At 33.3% G+C, this 20,450-nt stretch overlaps 4 protein-coding genes across 9 annotated transcripts; 2 read left to right on the forward strand and 2 right to left on the reverse strand.

Moving 5' to 3' along the window:
* Positions 1–100: 100 nt before the first annotated feature.
* On the forward strand, positions 101–1,048 carry LOC125422002 (aspartic proteinase CDR1-like). The gene has a single exon (XM_048472420.2). It carries the CDS (start codon positions 101–103, stop codon positions 1,046–1,048), a length of 948 nt encoding a protein of 315 aa, XP_048328377.2.
* A 570-nt stretch (positions 1,049–1,618) lies between these two features.
* Positions 1,619–5,298, forward strand: LOC112491372 (uncharacterized). The gene is made up of 7 exons (XM_025072934.3): positions 1,619–2,231; positions 2,581–2,721; positions 2,843–2,956; positions 3,045–3,218; positions 3,860–3,975; positions 4,553–4,637; positions 4,896–5,298. The coding sequence occupies exons 1-7, from the start codon at positions 1,803–1,805 to the stop codon at positions 4,899–4,901; spliced, it is 1,065 nt and encodes a 354-aa protein (XP_024928702.3). The 5' UTR covers positions 1,619–1,802; the 3' UTR covers positions 4,902–5,298.
* Positions 5,299–10,232: 4,934 nt separating this feature from the next.
* Positions 10,233–11,165, reverse strand: LOC107416635 (putative cell wall protein). Its single transcript, XM_016025154.4, has one exon. It carries the CDS (start codon positions 10,928–10,930, stop codon positions 10,553–10,555), a length of 378 nt encoding a protein of 125 aa, XP_015880640.3. The 5' UTR covers positions 10,931–11,165; the 3' UTR covers positions 10,233–10,552.
* An 876-nt stretch (positions 11,166–12,041) lies between these two features.
* Positions 12,042–18,088, reverse strand: LOC107416642 (probable protein phosphatase 2C 52). 6 transcript variants are annotated; one of them, XM_060816521.1, is made up of 7 exons: positions 17,713–18,088; positions 16,840–16,920; positions 15,361–15,704; positions 14,924–15,271; positions 14,741–14,858; positions 14,427–14,650; positions 12,042–12,790 (listed from the first exon to the last, which is right to left on the reverse strand). In XM_060816521.1, the coding sequence occupies exons 3-7, from the start codon at positions 15,619–15,621 to the stop codon at positions 12,320–12,322; spliced, it is 1,422 nt and encodes a 473-aa protein (XP_060672504.1). In that variant the 5' UTR covers positions 15,622–15,704; positions 16,840–16,920; positions 17,713–18,088; the 3' UTR covers positions 12,042–12,319. The 6 variants fall into 6 exon arrangements, with proteins under 6 accessions (XP_060672504.1, XP_060672503.1, XP_024928391.1 ...); XM_060816520.1 differs by having other exon boundaries at positions 15,361–15,713; XM_025072623.3 differs by having other exon boundaries at positions 15,361–15,869; positions 17,713–18,087.
* Between the last annotated feature and the right edge of the window lie 2,362 nt (positions 18,089–20,450).

The raw sequence follows: 20,450 nt of genomic DNA on the forward strand, positions 1-20,450 counted from the left end.
GCTTTTCATGATCAATTAACACATATCTTACACTATAAAAATAATCTCAAAACTCAAAAATAAATATACAATCTTGTCCAAAAACACATTAGGATATGCCATGGCCAATTCAATATTATTTCTATCTTTCCTAATTCTTTTAATAACCTTCTTTCTACCAAGCATTGGCAATGGTAAACCAGACGGCTTGACCATTAAACTCATTCACAGGGATTCCCCCGAGTCACCCCTCTACAACCCCAACCTCACAAGAGCACAAAGAATAGAAAAACTAATTCTCCAATTTAGAGCTCGTGTCAAGCACATACGAAGTATTGCTCATGATTTTCATGGCAGACCACTCTTCAAGGCTGATGCTGTGAGTGCAAAAATTGATTATCAGCAAAGCGCTTTATTCATGGCTCAAGTAGGCATAGGCACATTCACGTCAGGTTCCAATTCATCTTTCTCTTACTTTCTACTCATGGATACCGGTAGTGCTCTTATATGGATTCAGTGTGAAGGTTGTAAAGATCCAGGACACCACTCTTTTTATCAGAAAGAACCAGTCTTTCCTGATAAACAATCCACTTCCTACCGAAAACTCCTTTGCAAACGTCACCCTCTATGCTTTCCTCAAGAATGCATTGGGAATTTCTGCTCCTACCATCGTGATTATGCTGACAATTCCTCAACCAGAGGCTATCTAGCAACAAAAACCTTCAGGTTCGATTCTAATTCATCAACACAGATAAAAGAGGTTGTTCCCAACATAGTATTTGGTTGCGGTTTTGATCAGGCAATTGATTATGGTGATGAAGGAAACATTGCAGGGCTTATGGCTTTGGGTTGGTCACAACGTTCCCTTGTCACACAATCAGGTTCTAGGTCCAACAACAGGTTCTCGTATTGCCTGCAAACCATGAATAGAAATCATAGCCAAAACACATATCTTCGGTTTGGTTCAGACATACCACAAACACCTGGCTTAAATACCACGGAATTGATTCCAAGCGGTGAAAGATTTGCTTACTACTATGTGACTTTGCTAGACCTTAATCACGTTTGAACATCCCACCTTACTATTTTGGAAAAGTATTATCTACTGATGGAACTATAATAGACTCGGGAGCTAGTTACACTTACATTGTGAAACCAGCTTACAGAATTCCTGAACAAGAAATGGTGAAGCACTTGTCTAGTATTGGTGGGTTAAGTAGGACTAGTCATGAATATTTTAGTCTGTGCTACGAAAGGTCAATTTTTAGTTAACATTATAGAATTTGAATTAAAAATAAAACAAAAATAAATATGGTATGAGATCAATAATTATACAATTATACTACACTGGTTCATACGGAGACAAATGTTTAAATTTGAGTGGTTATTAATCACAGGCTAATAACTCTAAAGCTTTTATTATTATTATTATTATTTTTTATTGATTAATTAAAAATGGTGTGCAATGTTATTTGAATAAAATATTATCGAGAATTATCTAGGAGCTTCAAAAATATATAGTAAATCAAACCAATTGTTGTCTATCTTTAAAATTAAAAAAAAAAAAAAAAAAGTTGAAGTGGATTACAAGTTTATAAGGACGAAGACAAAAATATAAACTATTATTTGAGATTTTGGTAATATAGACGTGGAGCTCCTACGGTGTCACGAATTTGGTCCATCTCCATCATTGCTTGGTGAGAGAGAGTGAAAAAAAAATTCTCACTGTAGATGCGGTGAGAAAAAGGGAGGGACTTATATATTCAGAATTCAAAGAGTTCAATCCCAATCCCACTTTCCAGAACTTGATCATACTCGTCGCAATGGCTGCTCTCAGCTCCACCACCACTTGTAGAGCCCCTCCATTCCCCAGTTCCTTCGTAAAATTCCACAAACCCAACTTCTCTCCGGCCCTCTTCACCAAATCCAATCGGTGGAATAATTTGAGCTTCTCCACCAGAAAAAGAAGAAACTTGGTTGTTGGGTCGGTCGCAGAGGATCGAAAGGTGGTTCCTTTGAAGGAAAACCAATCAAAGGAGCAAGAGAGCCGCTTATTGGATGATGGCTCCGAAGAGTATAACGATTTTTCTTCATCTTTAGCTCCTTCTTCTTCTTCTTCGTCTTTTTCAGAGAAAGGGGAGGGTGATGATTTTGAAAGGTTCACCAGCAGAGCTATAAACGCTGCAATTGTTCTGGGATTCGGGACTTTTGCTGTCACAAAGTTGCTTACCATTGACCATGATTATTGGCATGTGAGTGATCTCAGTTAAATATATTCAATTCGGCTTATTTATGGGTATGTGGGGAATTCAGAAAATTTGATTGGGATATTTGATAATTTTGTAAAATTTTGCTAATCATTTGTGCCGTCTGGTGTACTATCTTTAAGTAATTATCTTTATTTTTTGTTCAAGTTTTGAGGGATTTTTTTCAACCTTTTTTTTTTATATTGATTTATAGCTTAATTGTAATTTTCACATGCTTAATTATCGTGGGTAATCAATTATATTAGAGGAACCATACTTAATAACGAACCCGACGAACTGGTCTAAAAAAGAAGTAATTTTGCGCACCAGAGCTCATTTTTTAATTATTTTGCAGGGATGGACCTTGTATGAGATACTGAAGTATGCACCTGAGCACAATTGGATTGCCTATGAACAAGCTCTCAAAGCAAATCCTGTTTTAGCTAAAATGATGATAAGCGGAGTTGTCTATGCTCTAGGAGATTGGATTGCCCAAGTCAGTGATTATATTATAGATGCAATTAGCTTAAGCTCTTAATCCTTATAATAAACATGTTTGCTGGTTTATCTTCTTCTTTTGCTTATTTGCTAACTTGTATTCCCTTTGGTTTGTGCAGTGTTATGGAGGAAAACCACTTTTTGAATTTGACAGAAGACGTATGTTCAGATCAGGCGTTGTGGGGTTTACGCTCCATGGATCACTTTCTCACTATTACTACCAATTTTGTGAGGTGGTGGTAGTTTCCACGTTTTCTTGTCTGTGTGGTCTGTTTGTTGGTTTCCTATGGCCAGCTGAAATTGTTTACTTTTCATGGCCAGGATCTGTTCCCTTTTGACGATTGGTGGGTGGTACCGGCCAAAGTTGTGTTTGACCAAACGGTATGGGCTGCAGTTTGGAACAGCATATACTTTGTGGTTTTGGGGCTCTTGCGTTTTGAATCCATAGACAATATTTCAAGTGAACTGAAGGCAACTTTTTGGCCCATGCTGACCGTAAGAAACTCTTCTACTTCTTCTTACCATCTCCATCATTCTTGTTGCTTCTTGGTTAGAACCTATTCACATGATAACTACGTTTTTCTTTTATTCATATTTTCTGCTAGAATAATAGTTGTACATCGAAATAAGATTTACTTCATATAAAATAAAAAAAATAAAAAAAAATAAAAAAATTAAAAGATTAAAAGAAGAAGAAAAAGAAGAAAATTGGTATGGAATATGACCAAATTGCAAAGAACTAAATTAGTAACAATTCATTGTTCTACCAGCATAGCTTAACGGGGTACTTGAAAATCTTGGTGGTCTTTTGCCATTTGGTAAGTGTTTTAAGAAGATAAACATGCATGTTGAATATTTCGAGTTTGTACTTTGGTCAAGCACTTTGTTAGATTACGCCAGGATAATTGTTAAGTTTCCTTTATGCTTTAAAATTAGTATGAAATTTAGCCTTGTAATGAGGTCCTTCTTGGGGACTTTTTAATGTGATTGGAATTTGTCAGAAGGATAACAAATAGTTTTTCAGTAACTTATCTCTAATAGTAGTTCTTTGAGTAACTTCCAGGTTCATTTTATATGTTATCGTCTATTTATCTCTTATGGTAACCATTGGTCATTCTTGTTGCTTGGCTTGACAGGCAGGGTGGAAACTTTGGCCATTTGCTCATCTGATTACCTATGGTGTGATCCCTGTCGAACAAAGGCTTCTTTGGGTGGATTGTGTGGAGCTGATCTGGGTAACCATACTCTCAACGTAAGCATCCGTTATCAATTGTTTTTATATGCTGAGAACTTTTGTGATGGTAAAGCAATCAAATTTTTTCCCATTTTGCTTCACAATGTTACTACCTTATATAATTGTGAATTCTTAGTGATAGTAGCTAAGGAACCTACAATCTTTCATTGGTACATTAGCCGGTTATTAAAAATAATGCATTTTGTGGGTCAAGCTTTAGACTTTTATGTATTTGATTTTATGCTTGTATTAGGGATCTATCGGTGCACCATGCATCTCTATTTCAACCTCATATTCATATTTTTGCTAGTATGTCAACTTGGTTTCCATTCCATCTCTAGTTTTGAGAATGTGTTCTCTGTGCTGCAAGTAGATGGTGCATAGATCATTATTTCTTGCTGTTGCAATGCATAAAATGAAATATAGAATGTCAATTCATCGTTTTGTTCAGTTTGTATTATTCGATTTTCCATGTTGTCATTACATCATCAGTATGTTCACCTGGTAATTTCTGTCATTTTGTGCCTTTAGTTTGGCAACATCATCTCTATGCTAAGGATCTATATCTAAAAGTTAATAATTTTGTCTTTCCTAGGTTATCAAATGAAAAATCTGAGTCACGAATATCAGAGGCATCATCTGGAGCAAACTCTTCTTCTTCATCAAGCAATTCTTCTAAGGTATGATACAGAACACATGTGGTGATCCATTACTTCACAATGAAACTTTTTTTGACATTTCCATTAAATGTAAACCAACTGATGAAGGAGTAGGGAAACCTGCGGCAGAGCTATCAATATAGGATCCCCATCCCCCCCTCTCCTCCCCTCCCCCCCCCCCCCCCCCCCCCCCCCTCCCCCTCCCCCTTCCCTCCCCTCTGTTGCTCTCCTCTTTCTCTAAAAAAGATAAAAATGTGTGATTCAATTTTTTGTTGGCAGGATTGATTTAATTTGTTTACGGCAAACCAAGAGACAATTTTCTGGTGCAAGAGAACGATGGCTATATCATTCTCATAGTGATTTAAAGTTGAACAATTTATCTGGGGAGAATACAGAAGAAATGACTTCACATTATTAGAGATCTGCTTGCTTGCTGGTTATGCATGTTTCTTTTGGGGAGGTAAGGAGTTGTAATGAATATAGGTTATACAGAAAACAAAAACTTTCATCTTTTTTTTTTTCATTATTATTATTATTATTATTTTAATGTACTAAATATTTTGGTTGGGGTTGAAGGGAGGGAGTAGGCAAATCTGTTGTATCAAATCATGCTGTCCATGTATCCAACATATACAAACAATTTCATTATATGGACTCACACACAAAAGGTATTGTAATTTTCTATGTTGTTTCACACTTGAAGAAGCTATATTGGATTCAGGGTGAGTGTAAAATTTGACAGATGAGCTGCAGCTTAATATTGGATCTAGCATGGTGCTTCTGTGGTACGCGTGAGTCCCATTCAAATTGAAGCGCGTATAGGCGTCTGTATGCACATGCCCATTATTAAAAAAAATAATAATAATAAAAGTTAAATGATACTTTATATAAAAATAATAATTATCAATTTTTTTAAAAAAAAAAAAAGAGAGAAAAAAGAAAAGAAAAGTTTTTATTGGAGATGGAAATTAAAATATGAAAATAATGAGACAGAAAATCTATTTGATTGGTTTTATTTAGCATCTGCAATCGTTTAAATAATTTTATGAATATAAACGAAATAAATTTAAATCTAACAACCTTTACAACTGGGGATGGGAAGTAGCATTAAAAAAAAAAAAAAAAGTTAAATAAAATAAGAATAACGCAAAATAAAATGATTTTAAAAAATATATATTTTTTGGATTTTATAAACAACATTTTGTATTGAAAAGGGGTACAACTTTGCATTGCAATTTGCAATGGTATTATTAAAAAAAATTAGGGCAAAAAAATTTTTTTTAAAAAATTAAATAATATTAACATAGAGAACAGCCAAATTGGTACGAAAAAGAGACCTGATCGATCTGTAGCACTTGATTCAGCTATCAGCAAGATCTCATCTGTAGGAGCTACGGTTGGGTCGCAACAGATAATGGCGAAACTTAAAGAACTGGATGAACAGTCCAACAACGCCAAGAATCAGAATCAGAAAAAGAAGATGCAGAGATCCACCAAGTTCTTCGTCTTCGTGGATTACCTTTTCCTCTTTATATTTTTTGGCTTCCTCTTTGCTATCCTCTTCAAGATGATCGGTTTCTGAAGTTTTCACCAATACCAAGATACCCATTTCTTCGAATTCAGGTCCTGCTTCAATTCCCATTTTTTCTTCGTTCTTTCCCTTTTTTTTTTTTTTTTTTTTTGTTTTAAGGCGGAAATTTTTTTGATTCAGTTGGAGTAAGATGTCTTAATTATAAATTAATCTTAGGACAGTTTTTTGAGGATTTATTGAGCACAATGATTGTAAAATCCGTTTTTGAGAGTTTGGAGGGCTTTGTATTTGATAGTCTGTTTTATAAATCTCAAATATTTTTGTACAAGATGAAATTTCTATGTGTATTATCATTTTGTTCGTTAAGACTACTGAAATTAGATCATAAATTAACAAGTATTCTATTGCATTTGTATGTTAGATTTGTTCATTTTTTGTCCATGTGGCATGAGAGATAGAGAGAGCTGAGAGCATGAAAAATTTAAACGTTTGACTCTGTGGTTGGAATAGTTATTAGGTACTTATAGTGCCTTGAAGCATGGTAAAATTTGGCCTTATGCTGGTTATTTATGTAATTGTAGATATCTTGACTGATCTTGGTGTTGGGTATTGATTCCTAGAAATTTGGGAGATCACTAAATTGTGAAAGGGATACTTCGGTCCTCGATTGATTGGAGAAATGGCATTTTTCAGATGAGACAATCCATTAAGGTAACTGTACTCAAAGTATGGCTTGTATGGTTCCAATGCAATCTCACCTCCTTAAACAATGAATTTCGTTCTATCGAGTAGTCTTTTCCCCTCATTTACACAAATACATGGTTTGTTTGTTGTGAGCAATTTGTGGTTGGTGGTCTTTTATTAGATTCACTTATTGTAGACCTAACTATGCAGCAAGTTCATGTTGCCGATCTGTTTCCATTAATACTTTCAAACAATTATGTCTGTAAACCAAGTTGCTCTCTAGTCTTAGATGTAACCCATCTTAAGAACGAATGATCTTGTGGTGCTGGTTCCTTCTTAACAGTCCTTAAGAAGGTCTAGATTGATCTGATGTTGCTGCCGTTAAGCGGCCAACTGGTCCAGGGGCAGATTTCCAAATTCATGTTATGTGAACGGGCATAATATGAACTTTTTCCTTTTTCAAGTATTAGGGTTTTCTGTAAGCCTTTTACCAGTTATTTTTTGTTTTCTAAGAGCTTTGTTGTTTATGCTTAAAAAGCTTCCATCATCATTTAAGTATCCAATGTTACATCCTGCTAAATTTATTTTAATAAATATATTGTGACAACTGCATGGTGGGTCACATTATGTAGACATTATGATTTGTGAGTGATGTCTAAACCAATAAGGACAACTAATCATAAAAATAGTTTCGTTCATATCATTATCATTATTTTTAGGGTTAATAACACTTTGCCCCACATTGCCACCAGCCCAAACCCACCAACAAAAAAATAAAATAAAATAAAATAAAAAAATACTAATTTTATTTTACCTATATGTAAACAGAGTATTATTTATATGCTAGGTAAATTCAAGTCCAAGCTTAAAGGTAACATTTGTGGTTGTTGGCTCATTCAGATTTTTTGATCTTTTTTCCTTTCTTGATTTTGAAGAAATCATATTACTTTTACCTTATCTCTTGCATCGCTCTTTCTTTGAGTGTGATTTGATGGGAATAATCTAGTTCAGAGTTTGTGAATTAGAATATTTGAGATCCATATCATCATTTAACTTTAATTCAATCATTTGCTTTGATTTTATTGTTCCTGTTGTTTTTTCATCGGTTTTCCTTATCGATAAGAAAAATTGCTTTAGCTGAGAACAATTTACCTCTCTAAGAAATACTGTCTGACAATATTTGGCAATGAACGTAATTCTGCGTTGATGGAAGTAATCTTGTGCAGAGATATCTTTTATTATTGAATATTCAAATTAAGTATCATTATATTATTTTTGCTATTAGAGATGGTTTTCCCACATGGTTAATGTATATTTGTATAGCATTTATACTTTAATTGGAATAGAACGTGATTTACTATGTTTTTTATAAAGTTTAACAAGAAGGATGCAGCATTTGTTTACCGTAAAATTTAGATTAACACCGCACTAGGAATGATGTCTTGGTCTTTAGTTGTGTAACATAATTAAGTAGTCAAATTGTTTCTCAATCACAGGTGTTGACTCTGTTTTTTTTTTTTTTTTTTTTGGGAACTTTGAAGATGTTGCTTAATTATCATTCGTATTTTGTCATTAATTGATGGGTTTATATGTTTTCTTAGACATTGATAGGTCATATAACTTCTAAAAGCTTGTGTAGTTATTGTCTTCTTTGATGTTACACCTAAACCATGCATTAAATTAATGTCTTGTTATTATTAGTTGCTATGATTATAGTTTTTGAAATTGGCTTGATCACTCCCTGAAAAGTTGATAGACAAATGAAACATCAAATCGTCAAATTTAAGAAAGCCAATTAATTGGTTCATTTCTTTTTCCATTTTAGGGTTAAGGAATTTGACAGATTTGTATTTTCAATTCCTATGTTTGGTTCTAAAAGTGAAGGCTGCTTGATCTTGTCGCCGATCGAGTCCATTTGTTTAATTGATTGGCCAACTTGGTTTAAGCTGGTCCTGGTCTATCATTATAGAACTACTTTTAGGATAATTTGTAAATTAAGAAAATAGTTTTGGTTTAGGTTTTGAAAATAATTTATATATAACAAGGGGGAGAATTTGATCCAGTTAAAAATGAAATAGGAAAAATCGGTTTTCAATTACATGAATAGATATTTTTTTTCTTTGACTTATCTTTGAATATAAGAAAATAAAATATTATTTTTACTGAATACTTAATATTAGCCTAAAACGGAAATCTCATTAGTCATGACTAGCGATGACTAATGATATTTAATAAGAAGTTGCATTTTCTTTTTCCCCCTCTTTTGCACAAAAAATTTTATTAACGCAAAATCAGAATAAGACAACGCACATTTCTCAAATAGTAAAATTTTATTATTTATTTATTTATTATTATTATTATTTTGAAATAAATAAAAAAAGGCTAAGATGTGAGAAAATGTATTTCAGAATTGGCGGTCTCCCAACTACAACCATTAATGTCATTGATAGTGTCAAATGTCAATTTACATTTTTGCATCACCAAAATGCAATATTATCCTAACGTTTTGGTTGCCAACGCAAAACATATAGATTGTAATTTCTTTAATATATATATATATATATATGTTTTTTATTAGTTACGACAACGACATTTTTATACAATTTTTTTATAAAAAAAATCTCATGTTAGTATCATAAATATCAGACAATGTTATGCGATATTACACAGTATGAAATCATTCAAGACAATAACATATAATATTGTATTATAATATCGAAATTTATCAAAATTCAAATAATAAATCTCAAACCTTATAATGGTTCAAAGGCTTTCTTCTTATGTCCAAAATCCATAAATATTGATTGGATATAATAATAGTATACAACCATTTATTTTTTCTAAATCCATAAAATAATAATGATACAAGTAATTTTTCCAAATCCATAAATAGTTGATGGAATATAATAATGATAGAATCATCTATTTCTCTTCCTTTTTTTCTTTCTCTTTTGATTTGTAAATTTGATTATGGTCCAAAAATCAACACCTAACTAAATATGAGAACATATATAATTTGATTATTCAATGTTGTATTACTACAGGCATACTAAAGTGAATTAGGCTTCACAAGTTACATAGTATATAATTAAAAAAAAAATGTATTATAATATTTATATGAAACTTGTATATAAAATATTTACGTCACTAGGACAAAATTCTACCAATGGCCACCATATATTGTCACTATACATAAGAGTTCTATAACCAAATTTTTAATCTATGATAAATTTCTTATATTGTAGCTATATATATTTCTATATCCAAAAACTTTCAAATTACGAACTTTAATGTCATTTTCGTAACAATAAAATATTTTTATGTGACAAATTCTGATTTTGCTTATAACAATTAGTTTGAGGGAAAATTTGCATATAAATACATCATTAAACAACATAACAGAATAAAAAGGAAACACCATTTTATTTCTTAAGAGAAAAGCAGCATAATATTATGAATCCGCTACATAAACCCACGTATATTATATAATATAATATATATATATATATATATATATATATAGGAGAGGCTACGGTAACCTCTCTCTCTCTCTCTCTCTATATATATATATATATATATATATATGTCTAATATATCTAAAACGCACACTGAATTAAGCTTTGCCAGTTTCCCAAAGATAAATATAGCTTTGTTACTTATTCCACAAGGTACCTAACTTAACCCAACCACTACTAGAATTTTTAACACAAATTAATTGAACTCAAGGACGTGCAGAATTAGGAGCACCGCGACCACTGCCAGGAATGGGGACCTCAAAACCAGGGTTAGGGACGAATGTGTCATCTGCACCAGGCACATAAGTATGTCGCGCTCCCGCTCCCGATCCACCACCTATGTTGCCCGTATATGGAGTGTGAGGACTAGAGCCGCCGCCAAAGACCGGTGGCACCATTACACGCCCAATGCCTGGAATGAGAAAGCTTCCATCGTGGTGGTCAAACAGCCAATCTGGATGTTTCACCTCCTCTTTCTTCGAGTCATGGTTGGGGACATTTCGTCCCGCTATGGCTGTTTCGGTGGTTATGGCGAGAAGGATGGCGAAGAGAGAAAGGAGAGAAGGAACGGTTTTGAGGGCCATTTTTGTGTTGAATTGAAGAGATTAAAGAGAGAGTTGGTGATTGATGATATGATGAGAAGGGAAAGTAGCAGAGGAGTGTGATTTTTTATAGAGCAGGGGAATTCAGGGAGTTGGGTGGAGTTTTGGCGGTGAGTTAAGTGAGTGGGATGTTTATCTCTTTGGTGGCCTTGAGATAAAATTTACAGGAATTCATGCATGGAAGGCGACAGACAAAGACCAGTGTGAGTACTGTGTGGTGTTTTCATGGTTGCATGAGGGTTAGAGGCTTTGGCTTTTATTTTTGTCACCTACTACTTCAAACCCTTTCCTTTTTCTTTTTTTTTAAACTTTCTGAACCAGCTGCTCCAACGGCTATTTAATTAACTTGTACCACTTGGCTGATTGATTTTATTATGTGCCTCCAAATTCCTTTCTATAGTTTTTTTTTTTTTTTTTTTTCTGAAAGTATGAATTTCCAATGTCTGAAAAGTAGATTTTTTTCTCTTTTTTTTTTTTTTTTTTTTTTTTTTACAAGACATCTTCATATTCGAAGTTTAAATCTGATGGTGATGAAAATCATTTCTCTCCAAATAGTAATAAAAAATAAAAAATAAATAAAGCAATTTTTATTTTTATTTTTTTTAATTTTTTTTATTTTAATTTTTTTTTATCTTAACATTGCACAAGCTATAATTTAGTCGCTTTAACTTGCACCTGATTATTAGAAGTTACATATATGACAATGACATGGCTTTGATGGTCACATGTATGTTCATTTGCAAACGAAGACAATTCTATTTGTTGCCAAGTAAAACAGGTTTATGCCTAGAATTATTTAGTTTCCATTGAGGCCTGGTACTCCCAGCTTTTAATTTTGCCTACTTTCTAGCAGGAAACTGGATGTAGTAGTTTCTAATAATCAACCCCCATCATTTTATTTTGGTAGTCCATGTCATAAAAACCCAAAATTTTCTCCATTCCAAGCTTATATACCATCTGTCGCACAATATGGCTATAACAATTCTTTTCTTCTGCCAACCAACTCATTCAAGTTATTTATTTTGGGCTAAGATTTCATAAGGGTGTGAGATCTCAAAATTTTCTGCTTGTTTCTGGTGTTAAATCTCAATCATTGTGAAAACCGTGACGCTAACTTGCAACCAGATTCAGAATCTACATAGAAAGTAAAAAAAAAAACTTATAGACAGAAATATAGTGGGAAACTGTTCCCACCAAGTCTGCAATAGAAAAAACAAATTGATTTTTTGGGCTCACGTTACCAGAGCAAACCTTTGACTTAATGCCAATCACCCAGAAAGATTTTCTTCCTGTTGGATTCGGTGAGGTTCAAAGGAAAGCATATTACAACAAAGCCAACTGCATGCATTTCATTTGTACATTGACGATTATTTAAGTGTTTGGCCTTTCCTCGGAAAATCTTGGAAGTTGAACAAGAGAGTTCACTCGCGTAACGCCTTCCAAACCTGACCAATTCTGATCTTCCGTTGCCATTGCTTCTCCATTCCCTTCAACGTCAAATGGTAGCCGCCCATAACTATCGCTGTCTTCTGATGATCTTACAGTAAAATTCCTCTGCAGAGATGGTTCTGATTTCTGCCCATCATCCGATTCAATTGCATTACCAGAATGATTGCTCTGAAGGGTTGCTGAAGAGAAACCTTGTTCATCATAATCAGATTCAGAGTCCATTTTCCCATCCAAAAATACACAAACCACAGCACAATCATCCATCTTTGATGTTGGGTACTTCAGTTTCCATTCACGTGCCGCTGAGTCCACCAAAATCCTTGCAGCTGAAGACCGAGTGGGGGCTGAGGATACTATGTCAACCACCTCTTCATTGCTCAAGACATCCCAGACCTGTAAAAATGGAGTTGTAATACAATAAAAGAAAATAAAAACCGAAAACTTCTATGGAATACCCTCCATGAGTGAGAAATTAATATCATGAAAAAAAATCAACAAAAATGCTTTTGCAATAAATAACAATGTCAACAACAGTGGCAATTGTTCAAGAGCAACTGCATTTATATGGGAGAGTAAGCATTGGCTTACGGTATTGAGGTAAGGTCACTTTCAAGGACAAAACTAAAGAAACAGCATCTTCACAAGATTCAATGACTGGAATAAATTGATGGCATCTATTTTGCTCAAACATGAGTGCAAGATAGATGGGTACGATGAATCAATAATGTACAACCCTGTGATTGCTTCTGCAGGTTTCAAACATTGATATATGCCCTTCCAAATACCGACTTCACGTAGATCGAAAATATCAACAAAGAGGTTCCAAGCAGATCAATGATTGAAATAATTTTAGCTTGTCCTTTTACAATCCCAAATAACAGTTAACCCCTTAATAAGAACCATAACACTTGTTAAAGTTTCCATAAATTATTCAAACTTATATAATACTCATATTTCAGAATAATATTTCTCTTCTAAATTGCTATAAATTCCTGACCTTGAGTTTTATTTCTTTTGGTAATTCAAACAAGGTTCTCTGCCCCATTGATGTACACGGAACCTTAAAATATGGAAAATGTTATTGGTACATTTAAATTCACTTAAAATTGCTTTTGCAAAGTGCAAAACCAAAGGACCAGAGCACTTTTAGTGTTGGAAGATTGTGATACTGCATATTGCATACAAGTGTGATTGCACATGTCCACATGCATGCATGTTTGTTGCATGTGTATTTTTCAATCCTAACACCTCTACTGAACACTGATACAACCCAGAACAATGCATGCATTAGACTAAGCTAGAAATATGGTGATTTCTTCAGCTTTTGACCTTATCCTCAATCATTATATCACCTACGAAGTAATCACAAAAATAATTAAATCAACAGTTTTTGTACGTAAGCAGTGGCCTTTTACAGACATGCTTACTTAGCTAATCATTAATGACCCACATGATCAATTATATCTAAACAGGTCCAATATTTCGTTATCAACAAATTAAGCCACACAAGAGAGAAGAGACTAAAAGCATCAAAATTTCTCATTTTCAATTCAGGAGTTCTCAGGCATGAGAATCCAGTCTCTAGAACAAATGGATATGACACTTAAAACTCAGCAGAAAAAGGCATCTATGAAACTGGCAATATATTGTAATTTAATGGAACAATAAGTTCTGCCACCTAAATCATTATTAGATCAAGTCAAGCTATAATCCCCACATGTGCATTACTTAACTGTTGGCTCCTAGGAGAAATTAGCATGTTAAATGGAGTTTTATGTCCAACAAGTATCATGTCTTTGACCGACCATAGGACAATCCACAGACAATGAAAAGCAGCAATGCCTAGACTTAAAAACAAGACAGAGATAAAGTGACGAATTATCTTTGAATTTTACAAATGGACATTTCAAAAAGAAGTTTACCAGTAGGAGATATAACATAATAATAATAATAATAATAACAATAATAGTAATAGGAATTTAGAAACACAAAAGAATGAGTGAAGGAATTTCAGAGATGCCAGTTTTACCCCGTCTGAGGCAAGAACAATGAACTGATCTTTCTCTGTAAGTATCCGATGTGAGAATTCAGGTATTGAGATTACTCCATACTCCTTCAAACAGAAATCACCAAAGGCTCGAGCCATTGCTAATCCAGGTGCATCATCAAACGGCAGCCACACTCTAGGCACTTCAGGCTCATCTTGCAAAGCGAAGACTCGACCCTTACACCGTTTAATCCTTTCAGCTTCCCCTGTGATATTAAATGTCATATCAACAAACTGTTGTAGCATAAAATGAGCACTGCCAAAACATTGTCAAAAATCTATAATATTTGTCATACTTGGCAGATCAGGCTTTAAATCAACGGTTAGCTGGATTGCTACCATGGAATCACTATTGTCTTTGGATCCCAGGATTGCTCGAGAATCCCCAATATATCCCATGAACAGATTTGACCCCTGTAAAGGTAAGCAATTAAATATTGAAAAAGTATGAAGAGCTGAGGCAATGGTTCCAGCTATACCTGTTTGACTATGGTAACAGCGGTGCTACCACTGCAGAAGCAGTCCAAATTAGGATGGGACCTCAGCTCCTTGTCCATGGCCTTATACGACTTCAGGAAAGCTTCTCTCCATATAGAATTTAATTTATCCTCGGCTGAGCAATCCTTCTCACAATCTCCTCCATCTGATTTCTTCATATTCCCTTTGAAACAGGTTTTACCAGATCCAATTCCCCGTGACTGATACGAATGCAAGAAGGATAGAAGCTTCATTGGGAGGGCATCTCTCACTTTGCGTGCAACAAGGTGGCCATGTGGACCATGGCCATCAAATACACCACAAAACATCATATCCTCGGACATGAAATCCTACACACAAAGTAAAAGGGAAAAGTACTAAATAAGAAATTACCCCACCAACACGTTCACATTGCATTCTGTATGAAGAACAAACTTACTTCCCAAACAACCATAGCATCTTGGTTTATCCCCTTGCGACCCTGCTGTGTGAATATACAAGAAGTTCTACTCTTTCCATTCATGAAAATCCGGTTGGGTATGGAGGGCAAATGCTGGAGGGTAGTAACGTGATCAGAAAATGTTCTCTTTGTTCTCTTTTGCCCACAAACTCGAATCCCCAAGCATGAGGGGGACACCGTCTCTCCATTGCTCCTGCTGCTACAAGTACTCTTACTACTGGTTGAGACACAAGCCCCCATTTGCTCAGCTCCAGAATGAAGACATCCAAATGTAAATAAAGGACAAAATTCCTTCTTTTGCAAAATAGATCTCACATGAAAGTCTGAAATAGCTAGAATGGTCAACCGAGTAAAAGACTATCCAAACATCAAAGATTCCCACACATCAAAGCATAAGCCACTTTACAACTCAATTTAGAAAACTGGGGTCATTTAATCTTAGTCAAATACAATCCGTCGGAGGTTACGTGATTCGATAATGAAACCAGCTGAACAAAGCAAGAAGGTATTAGTTAATTCAATTGTTTAATATATGATTTTCACAGAACCCAGAAATGGATGCATGTTTTTTTTAAAAAGAAAAAAAAAATATATATATATATATATATATTAAAATGTCTTCCATGTGAACAACGAATAGAATATACTTAAAAAGGCTGGCACGATCAGTTATACCTCATCAAGACTCGCATTGATAGATCATGGGGTGAGATTTTGTGTAATTTAATCGATAAAAATACGTATAAAAAAAAATAAAGCCAATGAAGACAGAAAAACATAACAGTCCGATGCATATAAACCAAGAACAAACCAAAAAACAAGAAAGCTGTCCTATTTTAATACAATAAAGGTATTAAAAAAATCCCAAAAACAAGAAAGCTGTCCTATTTTTTAAAAAATTGGGGTATTAACCATGAAATGCCCAATGTCATTCATTTTCTTAGGAAAACCATCAATTATACATTAAATATTGAGATCGAAATCAATTTCTCATAAAATTCCTATTCAAGTATTAACATTAAAATTACAAAAATAATAATAATAAAATACAAAATAGTGGAAAGGGAATCTGAAACTACACAGCCCTACATGCACTCGAAGGTGATTGAAATCCTATAAGGAAGAGCTCTCTCTCTACCACACCAACATATCTTAAATTATCAAATACGGTTTACAACCAGAACTAGCTAGAGACAAACAAAAACAAAATCAGACTAATGTCCAAGTAATTCTTTTTAAAAACCCAAAAAACCCTTTTAAAACTCAATAAAAGAGATCAAACCAAAGATCCGAGAACATATTCAGGAGGTCAATTTAGAAGCCCTGAATTCTATACTTGGTCGTCATGACCAAAAGGAAAAAAGTAAAGATCTTCCTGACATTGGATTCAACAAATAACTATGCCCATTTGACTTGAATGGAATATCCATTAGCTAAGTGCATAAGTAGAAGACTTACAATTTCAAACTTTGTATATCTCTTGGTTTTTCCTCCGCTTTCTCAGCATCCAAACAGAGCATAGATTTTGGTAGGCAGACACTTTTTGAAGAGGTGGAGTAAAAGAGGAAAAAAAAGAAATTTAAATTAGAAAAAAAACCAAAAAAGAAAAAGAAAATCACTACGGACTTCTGTTTTCCCACTAGAGAGAAAATCGAGAAGAGATAAAGCAAAAACGAAAAAGCAGTAAACAGGCGAAAGGCGTGATTTTCGTCAAAAACAGAATCAAGCATATATTACGTAATTATTATACAAAGAAAAGAAAGCAAACAAACCCAACCAAAAAAGAAAGAAAAAACAAAAACAAAAACAAAAAAGGTAGAAACAACAGTAATGCTGTGTTTGGCATTGAGAAAGTGTACAAGAAAACCAGCAAATTATTGGTTAACCAAAAAAATAAAATAAAAGAAATAAAAATTACCCATGCCCTGATTGGTGACGGAGAAAAATGCAGGACATAACCCAAACATTTAAAACTCAGAAATCTGGAAATTTTCCTCCCACACTCTGATCAAGTTGAGCAAAAAGTTCCAGTCTTTGGAATCAAAAAGCAGCAGAAAAACACGGAAATCAAAAAACTTTTATTTGATCTTCATACACCCCAATTTTTTATTTTTTTTTTCCGGTCACCCAAAACAAAAAATCTAAGAAAATAAAACAACAGAAGAAGAAAGGAAGAAGGAATTCATGCAGATCTTCATCAATTAACCAACTAATACCAACTGTAAAGCACAGGAAAATGCACTCAAAAACCAACCCGGAAAAACAAAGAAAATGAATTGAAAAATCAAAGATAAAGAAATAATTCACATAACCCAGCTAGAAAAAATTTACCTTTAGCTGTTTTGGCTAGTCTTTTTGGGATCAGAATGAAGAAGAAGAAGTGCAAAAAACAGAGAGTGAGAAAGAGAAAGAGGAAGTTGAATAGTATTAATAATATGTAGAGGAAGAGGGAGGTCGTTGCATTAATTGCAAAGGTCCGAGAGCAGAAAGTAAAGGGAGAGAGAAACACACAACACACAAACACACACACACACACACGCACACACACACTCACTCACTGACTCACTCACACACACACAGCTTTCAAAGCTTTCATTGATTTTGGCCGGCACTCACTCGCTTCTTCACTGCCCGGCCACTTCCTCTCAAATCCCATCATTCTCTTTCTTCTATTCTCCGGACTCTTCTTCACCACGCTCCTTCCTTGGCGCGTTCATGTCATTTATCTTTTTTTTTAAATGATTTCCAATTTTTTTTTTTTAAATTTCAATGTCTAGATAATAAAATACTTGAAATAGTAAAAGTTCAAAAAAAATAATAATAAATAATTAATAAGAATTGGATGTCAGAAAAAGAAAATAATAAAAAAAAAAACACCACGAACGCGCTGTTGGTGAGTGTGAAAAGCGGTTTTTGACTTGGGGAAATTTTTTAAAGACAGGAAAACACTCAAAGCTGAATACACCCCCCCTTGACGTGGCACTCCGAACTAAATTTAATGTCCCCACCATTCCCTTTTTTTTTTCTTTTTTTTTGAATTATGAATAATAAATAAAAAGAGAAGTGTTTGTGTTTGTGTAGTCGAAAATCTAGTCCCTACAGGCTACACTGACCAAAGTCACAGCCCGTCCGTGTTAGCTTTGCTGTCTGCTCTTCTTTTTCTTTTTCTTTTTCTTTTTCTCTTTTTTCTTTTTTTTTTTTTTTAGTTTTTTATTTTATTTTTATGATTATATCGTATTATAATTATTATCATTAACTTTCGTAGATGGGAAGGATGGAAAGTTAATGGGCCAATCTGGGCCTTTTTAAAAATAAAAAATTGATTCTATTCCCAACTACAAACATTACTTCCCAATATGACACCATGATTAATACCCATCTACTAATTTTTTCTTTTCCTATTTATTATTTTATTGTTTGAACATCAAAACTAGATTTTTTTTTTTTAATTCACAAATTGATATTTATTAATTCAAATATTGTTTCTAAGTTTTTATTACCTGCACGGTTCTATAATACAAATTCAAGATAATATTAGTTTCATGTTATACATTTATCTTCAAATATATATATATAAAAAAATAAAACATTTTTCTTGGCAGTATTTATTTTTTTAAAATATTAAAAATTTAATATGCAAAAATGATTTTTTAACGATAATTAATTATATTGTCAGAAAATTCTTTTGGTGCTTCATCACCAATAGAAATATGGAATTTTTCTTTTTTCAAAAAGAAAATCAATTAGCATTCCTTGTAATACAAGAAGTCTTTTCAAATCAGTTTGATAACACTATACTAGGTTTTGATTTTGGGCTATGAAGTATCATTAAAATTTAATCTAAAAGGATAATCATATCGGTTTTTGTATAATAATATCAGCCAACTTGATAAGGGATAAAACTACATTTTAATAATTCACCCAAAAACAGACTACATTTTAATAAAATACATGTCCAAATTTATTGTTTATCCAACATTTCTCTCATCTTATGACTGACACAAATTTTTTTTTCTTTTATTATTATTTTTTTAGGGAAATAAATGATTGAAGTCATTGGTGACCTAATTTCCGGAAGTATGATTCATTGCCCAAATGCTGACTTGGTAGGGTGAATAATGAGCAAAATAAGCAGGCCTCATTGCACGCTCACAATGAACATGAACGGTCTTCTTTCCTTCCCTTAAAAAAGTTTTTTTTTTTTTTTTTTTTGGCTGATTTTAGTTTTTTCAGTTTGAGAGACTTCGTAACTTAAACCATAATCAAAACCCACAAAAGCAAACTCAAAGTCAAAGGTGAATCAAAATCCCAAAAAATGTAAATGAGCTTATACGGCTTTCCTACCGCATGAACAAGTCTATCAAATCCCTTTGAAGCTGCTTTTTGTATGGTGTTGAGAATGATTGCTGCAACAAACATAATACCAATTATTCATAAGAAACATCCCCCAAGTACATGCCATCATCTTTTTTTTTTTTTTTTCTTGAAAAAAAAATTAAGGAAATAATCATTCGCGAAACCACTAATCACTGTCCACGACAACCCCCCCTTCCTACATTAATTAATTTTTATAAAATGTTTTAATTTTTTGTTTTGCTTTCTCAATGTTTATTTGGAGGTTCTGAATAAATCCAATGAACCTTATCTCTTAGCGTCAATGGTTTGTTCAAATCCTAATTTGTTGGCTACATTACCATGTTCTATCTAACATATATATATATATATATATATATGACTGTTTTAAATTGACTTGTTTTTTACTTTATTAGAGAAATAAAATGAAACAACATCACAAATATGTTACTCAAGTCTATATCAGTGATAATTCAAAAGAGAAAAAAAAAAAAAAAAAGTCTATGTTAGTGATCTCCCAAATTAATCAATATTGTCATATATACAAAGTCAAATGAAGCTTATCAATAAATTCTTTTCGAGAAGAAAAAGTATTATATGTAACCGTTACATCATATTATCATATTATTTTTTAATTATTACATTAATCATCACATACAATATAAATTTAATAATTTATAATAATATGCAAACGTGAGATAATAATAAAATAAAAT

The sequence above is a fragment of the Ziziphus jujuba genome, chromosome 4 (assembly GCF_031755915.1).
Source record: "Ziziphus jujuba cultivar Dongzao chromosome 4, ASM3175591v1".
NCBI lineage: Eukaryota > Viridiplantae > Streptophyta > Magnoliopsida > Rosales > Rhamnaceae > Ziziphus > Ziziphus jujuba.

What these genes read in the sequence shown, in the direction of transcription:
- LOC107416635 (XM_016025154.4), bottom strand. Translation starts at nt 10,930, where the DNA reads ATGGCCCTCAAAACCGTTCCTTCTCTCCTTTCTCTCTTCGCCATCCTT.
- LOC112491372 (XM_025072934.3), top strand. Translation starts at nt 1,803, where the DNA reads ATGGCTGCTCTCAGCTCCACCACCACTTGTAGAGCCCCTCCATTCCCC. An exon ending in CTTTTTGGCCCATGCTGACC is followed by an intron (nt 3,219 to 3,859) that starts GTAAGAAACTCT and finishes TTGGCTTGACAG; the next exon opens with GCAGGGTGGAAACTTTGGCC. An exon ending in TGGGTAACCATACTCTCAAC is followed by an intron (nt 3,976 to 4,552) that starts GTAAGCATCCGT and finishes TGTCTTTCCTAG; the next exon opens with GTTATCAAATGAAAAATCTG.
- LOC125422002 (XM_048472420.2), top strand. Translation starts at nt 101, where the DNA reads ATGGCCAATTCAATATTATTTCTATCTTTCCTAATTCTTTTAATAACC.
- LOC107416642 (XM_025072625.3), bottom strand. Translation starts at nt 15,621, where the DNA reads ATGGGGGCTTGTGTCTCAACCAGTAGTAAGAGTACTTGTAGCAGCAGG. An exon ending in TTTAAAGCCTGATCTGCCAA is followed by an intron (nt 14,651 to 14,740) that starts GTATGACAAATA and finishes TTAATATCACAG; the next exon opens with GGGAAGCTGAAAGGATTAAA. An exon ending in TTGTTCTTGCCTCAGACGGG is followed by an intron (nt 12,791 to 14,426) that starts GTAAAACTGGCA and finishes CCATTTTTACAG; the next exon opens with GTCTGGGATGTCTTGAGCAA.